The 20,612-nt window shown below is 37.0% G+C and overlaps 1 protein-coding gene across 1 annotated transcript in view; it reads right to left on the bottom strand.

Moving 5' to 3' along the window:
• The window catches only part of LOC108706602 (tumor suppressor candidate 3), a 107,313-nt gene that overhangs the window by 9,617 nt on the left and 77,084 nt on the right, over nucleotides 1-20,612 (bottom strand). The window contains exons 4-8 of the mRNA XM_041579489.1: nucleotides 19,001-19,141; nucleotides 18,066-18,206; nucleotides 14,620-14,709; nucleotides 7,047-7,110; nucleotides 2,334-2,408 (exon numbers count right to left, since the gene is read on the bottom strand). Of these exons, the coding sequence (XP_041435423.1) occupies nucleotides 2,334-2,408; nucleotides 7,047-7,110; nucleotides 14,620-14,709; nucleotides 18,066-18,206; nucleotides 19,001-19,141 (511 nt within the window). The remainder of the gene's footprint in view (nucleotides 1-2,333; nucleotides 2,409-7,046; nucleotides 7,111-14,619; nucleotides 14,710-18,065; nucleotides 18,207-19,000; nucleotides 19,142-20,612) is intronic.

The raw sequence follows: 20,612 nt of genomic DNA, 5'->3' as shown, positions 1-20,612 counted from the left end.
AAGCGCTGAAGATGGCCCACGTGAGCTCCCCTGCACTGACTCTGCAACAAGGGGTAATTACAGGCTTAGGGGCATTTACAGATGTTAACACCTGTGGAGGGGGGAGCAGGGAGGGGGGACTATGGAGGGGTTTTTATTAGCAAGGGGGTTTAGTTCTCCTTTCAGGTGAACTACCCCTTTAACACATGTGGCACAGTGTTTGTGAAAACACTCAAGGGAAGCTACATATCTCCAAGAATGCTCTCTGACTCCCAACATTTAAGGAGAATTATAGAGGCTGGGGAATAAGCATAACCTAATGAATGCAGGTGTGGTGAGTAATGTCACCACCTTGGTGAGGGGAGCTCTAGCCAGGGGGGTAGGAGGAAGTTGGTGAGACCGTAAGGCTCCTGCAGTTTGTGTGTGAAACATTCTGGAAAAAAACCCCAAGGTTTGTGGTAAATGGACATGTGGCAACTTGCTGTAAAGAGCAGGACCTGTGCGGCCAGTCTGCCAACAGAACAGTCTGTTATGGTTAACGAACAAACTCTGTAAACTCTGCAAATTACAAGTCTCTTGAAAACGCTGCTTTGAATAAAGCAAACAAATTACTGTTTAAAGTAACTTGCATGTTGCTTCCTTTCTACTTTGACACGTTATTGTTAAGGCTAACATTTAAGTGAATTCTCACACACTACAGTGTACCCTTGAAATTTCTACTTTGTGGCAATAGTTTGTGGTAGGCTCTTCCTGTTTCAGAATAATAATGTACCCATGGACAAAGGGAACAGGTTTGCCGGTGGGAGCAGAAGTGATTTACTGGGTTGCCCAGAGCCCTGACCTCAGTCTTGAATTACCCATGGGATGAATTGGAAAGCTGATTGAGAGCCAGGTAGTCATTACAGATGTGTTTTTAACTCTCTGGAAATGCTTGTCTGTATCTGTTTGGTCTTAACAATCATAACACAAAGCTAACAACAATTTACTACAAACTGTTGCAGGCTTTATTATTAAAAAAAGGTTCTAGAACTGACAATTCTTCATATAAACTATAATGTTACCACTGTCTGGAAACAAGCACGTTTATACTTTTATTAGGTGGTTAAAATATGACTTTAGACTAATATAGTCCTTTTAGAGTCAAGCAATAGCCATTACCATTGTTTACTGACAGAGGCGACAACATTGCACTAGTGAGGCACTCAATAGCAATCTATGATGCAATTGGTTGCTCCTATGATAGCAAACAAGTGTTACTAAGATTCTGGGGCGCATTTACTAAGCTCGAGTGAAGTATTTGAAGTAAAAAAAACTTTGAATTTCTAAGTATTTTTTTGGGTACTTCCACCAACGAATAGGCTACTATGACCTTCGACTACGACTTCAACTAAAAATCGTTCGACTATTCGACCATTCGATAGTTGAAATACTGTCTCTTTAAAAAAAACTTTGACTGCATACTTTGGCAGTTTAAACTTACAGAGGTGCAATGTTAGCCCACGGGGACCTGCCCCATCAGTTTTCTAAGGTTTTTATGATCGAATAAAAACCCTTCGATCGATTGATTAAAATCCTTCGAATCGTTCGATTCGAAGGATTTCATCGATTTCATCGATTTTTCCTTTTGATCGATCGATCGTAGGAATATTCGAATTCGTAGGATTTTACTTTGAGGGTCGAATTCGACCCTTAGTAAACGTGCCCCTCTGTGTATCTAGAACATAATAATCAAGATGTCATTCCCTTTCTCATAGAGACTTCAGTTTCCTTCTGATAGTTGAGACTTTACACTAATGCAACTTTATTGAGGGCAAAAAATCTTAGTTCAACAACATCTTAACATACACTGAAAGGCTTATTCGTGCAGCGTTTTTCCAATAATTCCAGTGTAAGCAGTCCAATAATTCCAGTTGCTAAGTAGGCTCAGCTGCAACTTGGCATTTTGGCAAATTATGTGCGAGTTGAGGCATAGAATTTTCTTAGTGCATTTGTGTTATATGACATTACTGTCAGCAGCAGTCAATATTTAATGTCTGATTCACTTGGCACAAGTTGCTTAGGATAATCTGGAATTACAGTCAGTACCAGGCAGCTGGTAATGATAGGGGTTCCTTGTATCCTTGCATATAATTATGCTGAATTCTTAACAGGTGAATTCGAAATCGCCACAAGATGTTTAGGAGCATGTATGGACACCTATACTTAGCATCAAATTATTTTTGCATCAATTTTAAAGCTTTGTGTTTTTGCTCTTCAATGAGACTTTATAACTGCTAACATTACATAACTTGGTTTGGTCTGGAAATGACATGCAATGGGAATAAGCCGAGCTGCTTATGATAAATAAAACTTACTTCTTCTTTTTCCAACATCTCCCTTTGATGTTGCAGCCTCATTAAGGAGAACCATTCCCATGGTAATTGCAGCATCTGTAATTGTTGCTAAGGAACTAAAAATGTTCACGCGTATTTATATTCTTTAAATAAATAACAGTAAACAAACCACTAAAAATAAAGAGACCCACATTTCCCCCCTTAAAAATATATTCAGCTGAACAGGTCCAAAAAGTACAAGATTCAATGTTAACTGAAGTATGAGTTTACTTTCAGATGTGTATGGACTGTACCTAAACCTAATAAAATATTTGTTTTAGTAGATTTAAGGTATAGGGATCCATATTATGGAAAGACTCCTTATACAGAAAACCCCAGGTCCCAAGCTTTCTGGATAACATGTCCCATAACTGTCATATATTTACAGCATAATCAGCAGTGGATTTTAAAGGGGAACTTCACACAAACATAACTTAAGCTTTTTGAAAAGTATACATAATTTCAAGCAAGTTTGCAATATACATCAATAAAAAAATATACAAACTTCTAATGATTTTTAATGGTTTGAAACAGTTCCCTAAGCCTAGCCCCCTGCTCTCCTGCTGATCTGTCTGACTACTTTGTTGAGCTGGCTGACTACTGTTACTTTGTATCAGCAGCATCTGTCCTTAACTTGCATCCTCCAACCCCCACAATTCCCTGCACACGTGATTTCAATAAGCAACGGAACATCACAGTGCAATGCATTGTGGGTTATGTAGTTCCTGCATGCTGTCTGTAAGCTGATGAGAAGTTGTTACAATTTGTAACATCAGTGTTTAGTCCCTCCTTCCCTGCCAGGATCTCAAATGATGCAGAAAGAGAAGAACTGTTAAACAGCTGGATTTCATCATAGAAAATGGTATTTATTCATACTTTTTGAAGAAACCAGTAAATGTGATGAGTATATTACGTGGGCCTCTTTATCAAATTTTGGATTGGAAGCCAGAGTTCCCCATTAAGATTCTGCTCCCTTAGGCCCCCCATAGTTCCCCCACTAGCACACCACCCTTGCACACATGCCTCCAACCTCCCCACCCCACCAGTATGTGACTGCACTATTTGGATCACACTATAGATTCAGATACTTTAGATTCAGTTACACTTTATCAATGATATCCTGAAAGTGATCTTGCTTTTAACTTTCAGTCTTGCCACAACCCCCAAATGTTAAACAGCCTTTATGATTGTACCTAAATGTCTACCATATAATGCTGGGCATATCCATCAGCTCCAACTGCGGTTTTTATTGTGAACAATGATTTAAAAAAATAAGTCTTACTACTAACCCGCCAATATTTGTCATAATGTGTAGCCATTTTCAAACTGCCTTTTGTTCTTTGTACGGCTGTATTGCTCCTAATGGTGCCATCGCTCAATACTTTTTCTATATTATAAATAAAAGCAAGTTTTCATAGCAATTGCAATCTGAATATAGTATAATAAGGATATCTGTCTGCAGCTTTTTAGTGTGAAATGCATATAATTATCCTGTATGTGTGTATACAAAACCATAATGGTCTTTAGCCTACTCATGCCTAATTGGAATTTTTGAAGAATACAGACAAGCACACTGTTGGAATGATAAATACTGGCAAACACACCAATCTCTGGAAGAGGTTGCAGAGTGCTACTAAAACAAACAAGTCATTACTGTCCGTATCCATATTTGTTGCTATTTGTTAATATGTTTCTTTAAGCGTGCTCTGAATTCTAAAGCAGCTCTTCAAAAACAAGTCAAAATGAATGTGTTTTCAGCCTGAAAATTGCAGCACAAATGTCAGTTCCAGTTGGGGGAAAACATTTTTTGCTTTTAGTGCTAGTTCTTGATGGGTGGGTAATATCATTAGCTCTGCGATGGTATGAGGACATGTATTCAAAGTTTTTTTGACCTAGTCACAAGAAAAAAAGATTGAGATTCTTTCTAGAAAAAAAAGTGTTGATGCATTTTTGATGATAACTCGCATTGGAATTTTAACAAAAAGTGGAAGTCTGCTGTCTGCCGAGTTTTATAAATAGTGCGTGATTTTACGCCCTTCAATACATATATGCCCTTGGATTTATTCCAGAATAAACAAGAGTTGTCACATGAGCTAAATTTCAGTTCCTAAACCATAGTGGGATTCCTCTTTCCTGAAGCTAGTAATTTGTATTAAAAACAGCAACCTGCTATTGGCTGAAGGGGAATTTTTAACCTTTTTTTCATTGTATTTGTCTACTAAAATAACTAAATGGCCTAGGGCACTATTTTTCTATGCAAAGAAAATAATCATGATGAAATGGATGGGGAACACAATGTCTAAGGTGGAACACTGGACAAACCTAGTAAATAAAATTCTCTCCTCCATTAAACTAATCTATGAATCTCTGCCCAGGGAAATTCGAGAAAGTGTGGTCCCCCTGCCTAGAGACTCATGCAACAGATGATATGGGCAACTAATTGGAAATAAAATTCACCAGACACTCAACAGCAAGTGAAGCGGGCGGACCCCTGCGTGTTTATTCAAGTCTTGTGATGTAATGTTTCGGGGACGAAGGGGCCCTCCGCCCGAAACGTTACATCACAAGACTTGAATAAACACACAGGGGTCTGCCTCGCTTCACTTGCTGTTGAGTGTCTGGTGAATTTTTCGCTTCTATGTATGTTGGAGAGGTGCCAACCTCTTTTCCGGACACCAAGCTAATTGATTGGAGAGGCTGGGAACTCAGGAATCCTTGTGGTGAGTTACAACTAATTGGAAATAACACATAATATAAAGCGCGATATATATACATTCAGGACTGAAGCTGTGATAACTAAATTTGATTCCTGAGTTACTATAGTATTGAACTAATTAATATTTGCTAATACATGTGCATTGGATGACTTTTCTTTATCTTTACTTTCCCCTCTTTCTCTTAAAGGGGATGTAAAGGCAAAAATATAAAATCCCATTTCTACTTTCTTTAATGAAAAAGAAACCTATCTCCAATATACTTTAATTAAAAAATGTGAACTGTTTTTATAATAAACCTGACTGTATGCAGTGAAATTCCCCCTTCTTTTACTGCTGTGAATAGGAATTGTCAGACAGTCCCCAACTGCTGGGCAGGTAAACTATCATACTTTCAAATGGCAGGGGGAGCCCCCGCCTTACTTCCCAGAACTCGAGCAGCATTATGGGATTCCCTGTAGAGATTTGTATCCAGAGACTCAGTGCAGTCTTTATATTCTGATTTTTACTCAGTCTTGCTGAATTGGCTTCTATGGCAGATATTATTTGACTTGTGCTGTTTTGATAATTTATGACGACCCCTAAGCTTAACCTCCCAACTGAAGCCCAGACCACACTGAGCATGTGCGTGTCTTGATATTGCAGAAATGTCTATCAAGTTACAAGATGACAGCCCCCTGCACCAACTTTGAAAGCATAAATCTTTTGTCTTATTAGGCTGCTGGTGCAGTAAGTTCATGTTTATATTTAGTATACAAAATACAGCATTTCTAACATTATTCTATTTTAGACTTTAGTTGCCCTTTAAGTTACTCTAAAATGTTTCTGTTTTCAAAATGCAAAATGAAAACTTACTAAATAACTAAATGGCCAATTGTATGGCTCTTTGCCACAGCTCACCCCAAGTTCACTGGTGCAGGTATTTAGGAAAGTTTCAGCCATTCCTAAGCTTCCTTCATTATATCCCCCCTAACAAGAAGTCAGAATAGTATTGTGTTGCTTGCACTGTGTCCAGGCTAAAAGGCCCTAAAGGAAACCTTCAGAAACAGTATGTATAGGAAAGTAGCTAATAACTATGCCAGCATAAGTATTCATCTGTGCTAATTACTGTTCAACATGAAAATTTGAGACAGAGTTATATTCACATATAGCAGTTGTAAAGTGACTACTAAGACGCTAGAGCCCTTTAAGAGACCTCCAGTGATATGTGCTCTGGTCAAACAAAAGATTATTATGTAGATGTATTTTGCCGCAAATCAGCAGCATACAGGATTTGTGTTTTGAGGTGCCAAAGGTTTTTTTCACAGTGGCAAACCACTTATTGGCACTTCAAACGACTAATCCAGTGTGCTGCTGATTTGCGGCAAAATAATTCTGATTTAAAGAAAAACTATACCACCAAAATTAATACTTAAGCAACAGATAGTTAAATTAAGTGGCATATTAAAAAAATCTTACCAAACTGGTATATATATTTAAGTAAATATTGCCCTTTTACATCTCTTGCCTTGAATGACCATTTGTGATGGTCTGTGTGCTGTCTCAGAGATCACCTGACCAGAAATACCGCAAATCTAACTGTAACTAGAGGAAGGGTGAGAAGCAAAAGACAGAACTCTATCTGTTAATTGGCTCATGTGACCTAACATGTATGGTTTGTTTAGTTTATTTGTGTGAACCATGAATCCCAGATTTTCTATTTAGGATTAGCCAGTGGCACATACTATTAAAAAAGTACATTATAATGAAAATGTTTAGTTTTCCTTTAACGGAACACAGGCAGTATGGGTCACACAGTACGGCATCTGGTACCTAACAAAGGTTTGTCCAGGTTGAGCACTCCAATACTTGTTGTCAATTAGTCTGTAGATGAGCATTTCAGACTGTGGAACAACACCCGTGTAGACAATTTTATGTATGCGCTAAATATATTCAATATTTCAAGTCCTTTATCTTACACACATGCACATAAAAAGGATACTAAGCAAAAGAATAATGTGTGATTCGGCAACAAATTGAGCTTGGCTGCTTCCATGGATGTAGCTCTGAAAAAGAACAAATGCATTGCATTAGTATTCATCAAAACATAGCCATCTGTCAAAACTCAAACTAACTGTTATTTTCTTTATTTCCCTTATAACGTGGAAAGGCTTTATCAAGTCAGAAAATGACTAAGACAATAATTTGTCTTCAAAATGAACAAGCAGGAAAAAAAGAAATAAAAAAAGCAGGAAATAACATTTGGCAACATCAATGAAGCATTTGAATTCCATTTGAATATGAATTTTGAAAACAAATTAAAGATTGTATGTTGTAAGTGCATCTGTTATTTATGCACCTGCAGTTTTCTTAGAAATCTCTAATAATAAATAGGAAAACATTTAAGGAGAAAACACAATACAATACCCAAGATGAACTGATGTTTTGTAAACTGAACTCTGTAATAAAAACAATTTGCATTCCTCTTGAACTGATAAAGCAGGATTAGAAACATATGTGTCCATTGACCTAAGGTTCAGGGGCAAGGCTAATTGAAATGAGACAGTGTCCAATAGGAAGCAGAGAACAAAAAGGGTGATGAGATTAAAATATTTTAGGATAAGTAGAAGCAGGGCCGACTGACACTCAAATGGATCCACCCTCCAGAGAAAATAAGTTAAAAAAATATTTTTATTTATACAAAGTTAAAATATGTATATCATCTCCATCCGCCCAAGCTGGAGCAACTGGACCACATTTACTATTTGGTGAGTTATCTACCAACTATTCTGGGGCACCATGTTTCTCCTCACTATTAAAATATTTTACACAAGGAATGCCCATATCCATGGAAGCAAGTCCAGCTGATTTGACCTACTACAGGTAAAATGCATAAGCTAATCATTTGCATAGACTTTTTTGCCTAATGGGATAATCACAAACACACAACCATTCATGATCATGAACACTTACATATCAAAATATGTTACATATAGCCTGCTTTACCAGCTGAAAAAGTTTGACCTTGCTTCTCTATTACATGACTTTTGGCATTCCTGGTTATAAAATATGGCTTAACTGAAGGATGATGAACTAATTGATGGTTCTGGCAAATGTCCACCTACAACCTCTACAAGATTACAACATTCTGCATAATGTACTCCAGTATAGTAAATTAATTCAGCAAGCTTCCCACTTGTCTTGTCCTGAAAAATAACCAGTTTTGCTTTTCCAATGGAAAATAACCATTTTATGTATTTTATTCTCATTTATTAAACTCTGCCTGCAATAGACTTAAAAGGACAACCAGCACAAACCAATTAAAATACATGAAAACTGTAATAAAATGAATATGTAACTGTGGGCTCATGGAACAAGTGAACTCATTTTTATGTAGTATGGAGTGACTAAGGGTTATTCAGAATGTATTCATTTCATTTCTAATCTTTAAGAAATAATAAGACAATAATTAATAAAGCATCTGTTAAACACGTTAAATGGATATCCGAACTCAAGTTTAATTATGAGCAGGCTTTTAAAAAAAATGTGTTTAAAATTCTCTTCTCAAAGATTGCAAAGGCATGTAAAATAGATGATTTATAATGCTTAACTTTGTCTAGTCAAAAACATCCTTTAAAGATTTCCAAATATGCAGTTTTATTTTGTTTGTTTTACGTTTCAGAGCAGTGATCTAGAGGTTCTCCACAGCCACAAGCAACTCTGACATTGCTGAAATAAGGTCATATCTGTTAAGGTGTTCTTTGATTATATAACTGCCTTCTGCATTATCAGATGGTGATTCTGTAAGTCAGAAATGGTTGCATTTTGTCTGATTTGCCCATCCATTAATATTGGTGTTGGATCTTAACAGGATTGAGAAATTAGTTGAAGTCCTGGAGTCTCCCTTGAAGTCCTGGAGTCTCCCAGAAAGCAATGAAGAGAAATTCACCAGTTAAGCTGGCCATACAACTTACTTTATATAAGATTATTGGTACTTGTATGGTGGCCTGCAGGTTTCAAATAAGTAATATGGATTTAGGTGTGTTTAGGAATCACTGCAAGTTTGAAAATGTCATCTGCTGAAGAACCATGTCAGCCAAGTAATGGTGCATTGGGAGACGAGGAAGTAAAGAGAAACTGCAGCAGGTTCTTTGCAAGTTTAATCATAACGATAGGAATGTCGTCATAACATGTGTTGCTCCTTGTACACTCTCTATACGTTCAGCCTGTGGGTTGATAAGACAGAGTATACCCAGAGCATATGCAGTGCAACCCAATGGGATACAAGGATGCTCTGTCCAAACTGCCTAGTGAAGTGTCCATAGATGCACAAATGGTAAAGGTCAAATGCGCCCAATCGAAGAAAGGTCACTTTAAGTGCACAAAAGCAGAGATGGTGTTAAATATAAAAACACATTAATTATTCCACATAAAATAGTCTTGCAAATGCAAACTTAAAGGTTTTGCAACCCAGTTAAACAAATCTCAACAGTCTAATTAATTAGGTTTTCCTATCTATACATTCCGCCTACAATTCATCATCATAACAGGTTCAAGTCTGCACTATATCACACAAACAGATGCAAAATGTATTTCCTTGTTACAGAACGGAATGTCAAGTGAAACCAGTTTTATGATTTTTTTTTAACCTCCTTTTGATCACTCCTTTGCAATTATTACTTAATGAAGAAAAATCCAAACCTGTGTCCAAGACTTTAAAGTCCATTACTTAAAAGATGTGAGCTAATTTTATTGCTGCTGATTATATTCCCTGTTGATCTGGTAAATATCATGGACAAGATAAAGTGACTAATTAAACTGAAGACAAATAATCTCAGAACTGGTCTCTAGTAGAAGATAAAGAACAATCTAAGCTTTGGGAAAAGAGTAACAATTTGGGGTTTTGTAAATTAACATTCCATCAAAATGAATTAGATTGCACTTCTCTAAAGAAAGTGAGGCTGAAAAACGACACTTTGGGGCCGATTCACTAACTTCGAATGAAGGATTCGAAGGTAAAAAACTTTGAATTTCGAAAGTTTTTTTGGGCTACTTAGACCATCGAATGGGCTACTTCGACCTTCGACTACGACTTCGAATGGAAGGATTCGTAGTAAAAATCGTTCGACTATTCGTCCATTCGATAGTCAAAGTACTGTCTCTTTAAAAAAAACTTCGACCCCCTAGTTCGCCTTCTAAAAGCTACCGAACTCAATGTTAGCCTATGAGGAAGGTCCCCATAGGCTTGCCTAACTTTTTTTGATCGAAGGATATTCCTTCGATCGTTGGATTAAAATCCTTCGAATCGTTCGATTCGAAGGATTTTATCGTTCGATCGAAGGAATTATCCTTCGATCGTTCGATCGAACTATCTGCGTTAAATCCTTCGACTTCAATATTCGAAGTCGAAGGATTTTAATTCCTAGTCGAATATCGAGGGTTAATTAACCCTGGATATTCGACCCTAAGTGAATCGGTCCCTTTAACATTAGGGGGCATATTTATCATGCTGTGTAAAACCCAAATTCACAGAAAAAAACGGTGTAAAATAAATGGCTGTGTTTTATTTTATGCCATGCAAATGCCAGATTTCCCACCGTTATTTTACACTGCTTCAAGACCTTTGTAAGTTAGTTTTGGTGGAAGTTTCTCAAAGAAAAAGCATGTAAAAAATTACACCATTTTTACGTGGTCATGTCTGGTGTTGTGTTGTGAATTATTCCGCCTTTTAACACCACATAATAAACAAAACATTTTTACATGGGGTGGACAAAATAATAGAAACATCTGCAAAAGTTTATTAATAAGTTGTTAAATGGCCATTTGCCAATATGCTTCCACTTGTATGTTAAGGCTGCAGCTCAGTAAATTGTGCCATTCTTCCAGAACATGGGTGCACAATTTTTTGACTGATGATAGAGTATGAATCTTCTTCTAACTCTTGTTTCCAAAGTAACCATGATGGCTCAATTATCAAGTCTTACAACTGTGTTGGCTACAGAAAATTACATTTTGCCTCTGTGTTTCTCCAACCGAGGTTGAACAAATCTAGCTGTCATCTTGATAAATTTCACCTCTTTCTGAAAATAATGTTTTTGCCACACATGCATCTAGTCGCCTAAACAAATCAGTATAGACATTAGCTTTAATTCTATCAAGAGTGATAATGGAATCTACAGAATATCGTGATAATGCTTCACAGACCATTAGAGAGCAATTGCAACAATGAGGTGTTGGTTACATGACATAAAGAAACCAAAACCTTCTTTAGACATTCTCCAAACATAAAACCTAACAATATTAGGAAATGAGGGAAGAGAAGTATAAAAGGAGATTTAACTAAACAAAGTTTGTTGCATTTTGCCATTATTGTCTCGGTCCAATGCACTGATTATATCATCCCTAACCATCTTCCTCTATAAAGTTTCCCATCCATAACAGCCACCAATGCTAACATGGAGCATGTGCCAAAACAGTCACAGGGAAAATGCAGATAATTAGATGGGGGAATAAAAGTCCATACCTTTCAGGACAACCTTTAAAGCTAGTGCATGCCTTATATATAATGTTCAAAGTGGACCAGCACACCAAATCTTCAATCAAAAAAGGTTTATTTCAACATCACTCATGTGTCCAACATTTCGGCCCACATTAGGGCCTTTATCAACATTGTATACTCTGATTGACCAAGCACCCACTTTCGACCAACAAGAAAGCAGTGCAGGTACTTTGTGAATGTCTATATATATATATATATATATTTATTCCATTTTTATATTTGACATACATACTGTATATCCATTCAAAACGTAAAAAGTAGACATTAAGGGGCAGATTTATTAAGGGTCGAATTGAAAAATTGAGTTTTTTAACTTTTTTGGTCAAAACTCTCAAATTCGAATTGTGAATTATCCAATTCGGGTGAAAATTCACGAAAAAAATTGAGAAAATCAGAGCTTTTCGCGCAAAGGTAATTTTCGGGAACATGTAATAAATAAGCGTTAAAAACCCGAGCGGGTTACATTGGAGTTTGTAGCAGCCGATATTGGGATAAATTCGGACCTTGATAAATAATCCCCTTACAGTACTGTAGCTTTATTAAGAATGAATCGTATGCATTCACCGTGTGATCTAAACGCTCCTGGCGGTGTAAACCTGTCCACTACTCAGCATATAGCCACATAGATGTAATTAGCTTTTTGCTACGAGGCATAAACAAAGGGCACCCTAATTTGCCTTGCACAGCACTGAGAGACAGTAGCAGTCTTTTTTATGTGTTCACAGTAGTCTGGCAGCTTTTCTCTCATAATTTCTAGTGCTGAAGGACAGAGACGTTTAATTCTTATTTTCAGCAGCACTAAGTTGTTGCCACAAGCCTGCCTGCCAATCCAAGAAACCCAAGCAGCTGCTCAAAGACTAGAACCAACTAGGCATAAGAATTTCAACTGGCAGCAGTATGTAGTAATGATGGCACCTCCCTTTCTGCCTTGCCCCAGGTCTGCTACATCTGTCTGTCTCTAGTGCTCTCCTATCTATACAAGTCCAGCTTATATATCAGTGTGTCCTTATTGATACATACAGTATACTCTCCACTCTGCACAATGATTGTAAAATGGTCTATTAACCTAATTAATGCAGTTACATAAATGCTACTCTTGCTCACATTTACTATATGATAGTTAATGATATCAATTGAAAAAAACTGCCTTACAGTTAGGGGCACATTTACTAAGCTCGAGTGAAGGATTCGAAGTAAAAAAACCTTGAATTTCGAAGGTTTTTTTTGGGTACTTTGACCATCGAATAGGCTACTTCGACCTTTGACTACGACTTCGACTCGAACGATTCGAAGTAAAAATCGTTCAACTATTCGACCATTCGATAGTCGAAGTACTGTCACTTTAAAAAAACTTTGACTACCTACTTTGCCACTTTAAAGCTACCGAGCTACAATGTTAGCCCATGGGGACCTTCCCCATAAGTTTTCTAAGCTATTTCTGATTGAAGAAAACTCGTTCGATCGATGGATTTAATCATTTAAACGATTTTTACTTCGACCGATCGATCAAAATATTTGCGGTAAATCCTTCGACTTCGATATTCGAAGTCGAAGGATTTTACTTCGAGGGTCGAATATCGAGGGTTAATTAACCCTCCCTATTCGACCCTTGGTAAATGTGCCCCTTAATGTCTGGAAATTATATTTTTCAATTGTTTTAAATCTTTCAATAAAAAAAAAATTGCACAGCATGAAGCACACATTAAGGAATACACTGAATAAAATAGCATGGTGAAACCAGGGCCGTATCATCTTCATGGTTAAGTAGCAGCTTCAGAATTCAATCACTTAATATACAGCAGTAGAATTCTATTTAAATTAATACCAGTCTTTTCTGCCACTTGAATGCACATAATGTTGAAAAAACAGACCAGGTATTATATACTGTGAAATGTCAAGACTATCAGCCAGAAAAAGTTCAAGTACTTGTTATGGCCTGTAGTTTTCTTTGCTTTAACCCCCTGATTACTGAAGACTGTAGAAAACTGCCATGTCTATACTGATTTCCTCTGACACTTACCAGTTAAAGAATTAAGTAATTATTAAAATAATTCACAAAAGAAAATACATATACAGTAATACATTATATATGCAACATCTCTCACCTGCTTATTTTTTATCTTGCCCACTCCTGAACCTTGTGTCTCATTCCTTTCCCCTTTAGATTGTAAGCTCCTTTGCACAGGGCCTTCCTCCCCTTTTGCACCAGCCCTTGTTGTTATGTATGTAACTCTGTATATTCTATGTATGTAATTCATGTGATTTCTTGTATAAGCATATTTATTTCGATCGAAGGAATTATCCTTCGATCGTTCGATCGAACTATCTGCGCTAAATCCTTCGACTTCGATATTCGAAGTCGAAGGATTTTTATTCCTAGTCGAATATCGAGGGTTAATTAACCCTCGATATTCGACCCATAGTGAATCGGCCCCTATATGTTAACAAAAATAATAATAGAGGGAACACAATAAGCCTGGATGTGCCAGAGCTTAATCTGGTCAAACTAACAAAGTTTTTTTCGTCTTCGTGTACACCAGTGTTTCACTGCCCAACCTTAAGAAATCCTACGTATCTCAATTTTATGGTTATATGACTGGTGAAAATTACGGAAACAAATATAGATGCAAACCAAGGCCTGGTTGCATAAGACAGAACCATCAACTTCATAAAGTTTTCACACTCATGTCTCATAGTGCAAACAGTTTGCTTCCACTGTCATAGTAGTGCTTGGCGTGGTTAGTTTTGCCATTTTGCACAGACTATCATACTATGAAAAACAGTGTTATGCATTAAAGGTAAACCTAATACAGAAACAATAGCAGAGAAAAGAGTAAAGGGAGTAAGAAAAAAAATAATATATCATAAGGGACTTATCTCAAGAAGTGTTAAGTTAAGAAGGTGAATTGGACTGAAAAACATGGCTCTGTGTTCTTCAGTATTGTGTTCTAACATATATAGCCTGACTGATAAACTCTAAAGGCAGTACATAATAGTTCAAATTGACATCACATACCACTTGGCCATTCTGAGGATTTTTATGAGCATACGGAGGACCACGGATATGATTCCACATTTGCCCCGACGTCATGGCAAAGACAACACACTGAAAAGTAAATATATTTAAATAAGACCCGTGTGAGAAACGTCATAAAGTCAGTTGCTATCAACTTCTATATAGTTTTAGTCCTGTGCTTGGGTAAAACAAGAAAATCAGGCAAAGCATGACAAATAATATCCTTCAATTCCAGGTGGTATAATAAAAACATTTTTTGCAGCTACTGACACTTATCTGAATAGTAAATCTCCCATACAAATTGCATGTGGGGATTAACGTTATTCAATCCATCTAGGAAAATCGTTAAATCTTATAACGTTTTGCCAAGCGGTGACGACTGTTGCTGCTTGATAAAATTTACCGAATGTTGATAAATCAAGCTTTAAGTTGACCTTTTCATATTGAAATCATATACATAAAAGACAACGTCAATGAAAATTATTTTTATTTCAGAATTTTCCATTAAATACATTTGTTGCAGGAATCAATAACTTCTGTTAGTCTCTTTTCCAGCTACACAAGTACCAAAGTGCTCAATGTATTATATGAAGCATTACCCTGATTTATACACTCTGGAATCGACTTGTTCTGAAAGTATTAATACAAATAATACAAGCACACAGCTTAAATCCTTTTCCATTTATTCTCTAGGAACAGCTGAGCTCTCTGCTTTTAACAGTATCCGTGCATTAACTGCAGGCATGTTTTGCTTTTATTGATTATTACTAATGAGGGATAATTTTATGCATGAATGAAATAGCTTATGGATTAGGTTAGCTTGACGTCATTCATATCAATAACATTTTCTTTAAGAAGAAAAACATTGAAGTGATACTGACTTTAAACTAGTTATAAATCATGTTCTCCATTGTCAGAGCTGATGGCAGTACAGGTATGGGACCTGTTATCCAGAATGCTAGGGACCTGGTGTTTTCCAAATAATGGATGTTTCCCTAATTTGGAACATTATTAGTGACTGAAGAATTTATTCGCCAGGTGTGAATTTGAGGCGAATTCCCGCAATCAAAAAACACTGGCGCCGTTTCGTGAATTTTTCGCCGTTTCACAAATTTTGTGGGAAATTTTTCGGCGAAGCAAAACGCCCCAAATTTGCCCATCACTGAACATTATACCTTAAGTCTACTAGAAAATCATGTTCACATTAAGCAAACCCAATTGCCAAATTTACTTTCAATAAGGATTAATGATATCTTAGTTTGGATCATGTAAAAGGTATTACAGAATAAAATGTAATCATTTTTCAAAATTTGGACTATCTGGATCTATTTGGAATTTGGAATTTTCTGGATAACAGGTTTCTGGATAATGGAGCCATACCTGTGCTGATTTCAATGAATTAGTACAACAATAACCTGATAAACATTTGAACTACTCAATGGCACATTTATCTAATATAAGAAAAAGAGACACTAAAAATACTTCTTTGATCTAGTAAGAAATATAGAAACGATCCTGACATAGGTATTTCCAAAATGGCATTGGTTTAACACACTTTACAAAATGAAACTTTCTAAAAACTATTTGATTTTGGTCACTAAATAAGGGTTTTACATAAGACCTTTTAAATGACTTTACAGAGATTGAGCTTATTACAAATGTCTTTGTGATACGATGGTACAAACAGTATGCCTTATGCTGGAGAACATCCTAAACAACAGAATAGTTCAGCCCAAGGGGTATATTTATCAAAAAGTGGAGTTAGAGATCTCCTCAGTCCTCTAGAATGAAATTCCGCCACTCTCTATTCATTTTGAAAAGCGCATTCATCAAAGGATGAACTTTCACTTTCACCCAATGATAAATACTCTTTAAAAAAATCCCATAGAAATGAATGGAGAGTGGTGGAATTTCACTCTACTGTCGCAAACTCAAACTTCACTCTTTATTAAATATTAGTGATGGGCGAATTTGGGGCAAAATTCGCGAAACAGCGAAAAATTTGCCAAATGGCGATGGCGTCTCGTTTTTGACACCGGCGTCCATTTTTTGGATGCTGGCTTTCGTTTTTTTAGACGCCTGCGCACATTCACTGGCGTTCAAAAAGACGGACGCCGGCATCCATTTTTTTTATGCCAAATTTATTTGCCCGCGGCGAATCGCAGGAATTCGCGCCTGCCGAATAAATTCGGCCATCACTAATTAATATACCCTTAAGGCTTTCTATTGATTTTGGTGCTAGCGGGTGCTATAAAGCAACATGCTTGGGAGCTCCCCTGCCCTGTTTCATAGGCAGGGCATGTCGCGAAAATGCGCCGGCATCCAAAAAACAGACACCAGCGTCCATTTTTTTTTTACGCCGGTGAATTTTCGCCAACTAATTTTCGCGGCCGTTTCACGAATCACGCAAATTTGCAGCAAATTTGCAGCAAATTTGCACTGAAAAAATTCGCCCATCACTAATGTTGAGGTCAGATTTCGATTGACAGGTAGGTCTTATACGTCTTTTCAGGGGACTCCTTTTCTTAGCAGATGTTTTTATAGCTATCTCAAACAACCAGCTCCAGCACAAACAAATGGTAACAAAATAACCGACTCTGGCAAATGCCCTGCATGCTGAGAAACAGGATTTCCATCAGAGCAGGTTATTTTTAAAGAGTGAGCACCTAGGCCAGGGATCCCCAACCTTTTGAACCCGTTAGCAACATTCAGAAGTAAAAGGAGTTTAGGGAGCAACACTAGCATGTAAAATGTTCTTGGGGTGCCAAATAAGTGCTGTGATTGGCCATTTGGTAGCCCCTTTGTGGATTTTCAACCTACATTGAGGCTCTGTTTGGCAGTGCACCTGTTTTTTATGCAGCTAAAACTTGCCTCCAAGACTGGAATTCAAAAATAAGCAGCTGCTTTGAGGTCACTGAGAGCAACATCCAAGGGGTTGGAGAGCAACATCCAAGGGGTTGGAGAGCAACATGTTGCTCACGAGCTACTGGTTGGGGATCACTGACCTAGGCAAAGAGTGCAACCCTCCCCCCAAGGATGTATTAGACCTAACTGTCAATCAAAACCTGACTCCACCTACTGCATGAAGCGAGAATGCAGCTAAGAGGGGGAGAGTGAAGAGCAACTTTATTTTATAAATGATAAAGAAATTTTAATTTCTCATATTTGCAAAGTTTCTTATTTTAGGGAGTTCATATTAAATTTTAGTTTTTGCGATAAGTCCCCTTTTAAAGGCATAAACATCCCAGTAATCTTGTGTGTCAGATTAAATAGCCACTGGAATGCTATATTCATCAACATGTTTTTAGGATTCTCTTTCCAGGCCATCCCCCCTTTAGGTTGGAAGCCCTTATCTATACTATGCAATTTTTTTTCCATAAATCTTTTCAGTCAGCACAACTCATCTTGCCACAGTAACCAATACAAGCAAAGGAAAACATACTCACCAGAGCTGCCATGGCCCACCCTGTTTTGTTGTAAATAAACTCTAAGTTATTCCGTCTCAGGTAAAGCAGTCCCCCCACTAGAGAAACTAATAAGGCTAGAGCAATTGTGCCGGAGTAGTTGGGAGGTCGAAATACACGAATCTGCAAAACAATCAAATAATTAAACACAAAAACACATTTGTATAGAAGAATAAGTTATAAACATGGTGGCTACAATCTTTTTTTTCTCTCACTAAAAATGCATCTCCTCCAATATAAGGAAATATTTGTATTGTGGCTGTAAAATAAAACCAGCCATATGGGCACAAGTTCATTAGTAATTACATCAATTTCTCATACATTAGGGCTGTGCAATAACATTAAAATATATTTTTTAAACCAAATATACCAAAGCCCCAAAAAATGTTTCTTATTCAAACTGTTCATTCGCTAGTGTCTAATAATTCAATTCTTGGAAAATGAATATTGCACAGAACTGCCTGCATCAACAGCCACCGCCGTTTTCTAAAAATGATTGCAGCTTAAATTACTTGCTGAGCGAATAAAAGCAATTTTGTACATTCATTTGAAAGGCACTTGGATTTGCATATTCTTTAAAATAGGTGTCAAAATATCAAGTCACTCAGTAATGGACAACAACTCAGCAATCTTTTCAAGGATGATCACACTCAACAGAAAAAGTTACAATTTCTCCTTTTTTTTGGCAAAAGGAGCCATATTGTTTCATGCAGACAGAAGGAAATAATAATAAACAGAATAAGTTTACTGGGATGGGATGCCACTGTACAAAACATAACGTATAAAAATAGAGAAGATTAATAGATAAGACCTTTATTATGTGACACAATAAACACCTGCCTTCTGAAGACAAACTCATTATTAGGCTTTAAAATTATATATTTAAAGGAATGTTTGGAGTTCGTTACTTGACATACATGAACATCTGTTCGGTCAGCAATCCACTTCGCTAGCTGTTCTGCCGCAAAACCGATTCGTTGTAAGTCAAAAGTGTCGGCTCTTTTCGGTTTGCCTTTGGCAGGAAAATGCATGAATGTTGGCGCTGAGTTCATATTTAGCTAAAATATAAAACAGATCGATATATTAGCATTTTGTATCCCTGAGTGAACTTATTTAATCACATGATCGTTAGCAGGAAGATTTTGGAATACATTCTTTTCAGTATTACAGATTACAGAGTAAAACAACTATTCATGGCAAATACCTAAAAATGCTTTATACCAAGTTTTATGGCCACAGTAACCCCACTGAAGTGTTGAGCAAAGGTGCTTTTCTATTAATTCATTAGTAAGTTGGCAGCCAAGGGTCTCTTTAGGCAAATTCAGTTATAGGGGTAAATTTACTAAGCGGCGAAAATATGCCTGCGACGGCTTCACACCGATCACAACACTTCGCCAGGCAAAAATTCACTGGGACAATGCTAATTTACTAAAATGTGAAGTTTCGTCCTGGCCGACGGATGCTGGCGAATTTTCGCTAGCGTTACTTCGGCAATGTGAGCAAATCAAATAGAAGATGTGCTAGCATTTGATTCTGCCTAGAGCAAATTCGTTAAAGGACGATTGCTAATTTGCATATGGCGGGAAATTTAAAGTTGAATGGACGTCTTTATGTTACATGTTGCATCTAATACATTACATTGACTCTGATAACAAGACATGTCCACGGAACCTTAATAAAGTCAATAGAGTTGTTTTAATGCCCTACACATGAGCCCAACAAAAAAATAATGTTCCATTTGTTACAAAATGTACGGGGGAAACCAGATACAAACATTTTTTTTTAGTACTTTTGCAGCCTATCACCCTGAAAAAAAGGAAAAGACACCAGCGTTTTTTGAACTTAGAAGTTTTTCTACTCAGAAAATATGATGTAAGTAACTGAAGATTGAGGAAGATCTATGCACTCCATTGCACTTCGCCTGGTCTGAGCTGGTGAAGAGGAGTCTGGCACAGATGTAACGTTCACTAAAATTTTAGTGTGGTTAATTTAGAAAGAGTTATGGACTTTAAAAGAGGTGGGTATTTGCTTCATTGATTTTTTTATAGGTGTAAATATTTTTTGATTTCATTGGTTGTAGATTGAATAGACCTTAATTCAAGGAAGGTGCTTGACATACTGTAGGGGGGAATTCACAAAAGTGGTGATATTGAGACAAAATAAAAGTGGAGATAACATTGTCAGATTTGTATGGATGTATTTTTATTTGTATAGTGCAAATCACTCCTTTATGTCCCTGTGGCCAACTATGCATTCAAAACCACTGGTTTTATAGCACTGATACAGTCTAATAGTTCATAGCCATATATTCAAACCTGCAGACAGCCTGTTTTAATCTTGTTAAATCTAGTAGGTAAAACTTGGAGAGTAGCGAAGCAGAGAACCCAACCTGGTTAGTTTGAGACGGGTTAAAAGGAACCTCTTCAAAATGCAAGACATGAAGTGTAAAGCCTTTTGTCTCCCCACTACTAGTATTGTTGCTTATAGAACTAGCACTATATGAATATATACCGACAGTAGATTCATAGT

This window comes from Xenopus laevis, chromosome 1S (genome assembly GCF_017654675.1).
Source record: "Xenopus laevis strain J_2021 chromosome 1S, Xenopus_laevis_v10.1, whole genome shotgun sequence".
NCBI lineage: Eukaryota > Metazoa > Chordata > Amphibia > Anura > Pipidae > Xenopus > Xenopus laevis.
This window is presented reverse-complemented; position numbering and strand designations above follow the sequence as displayed.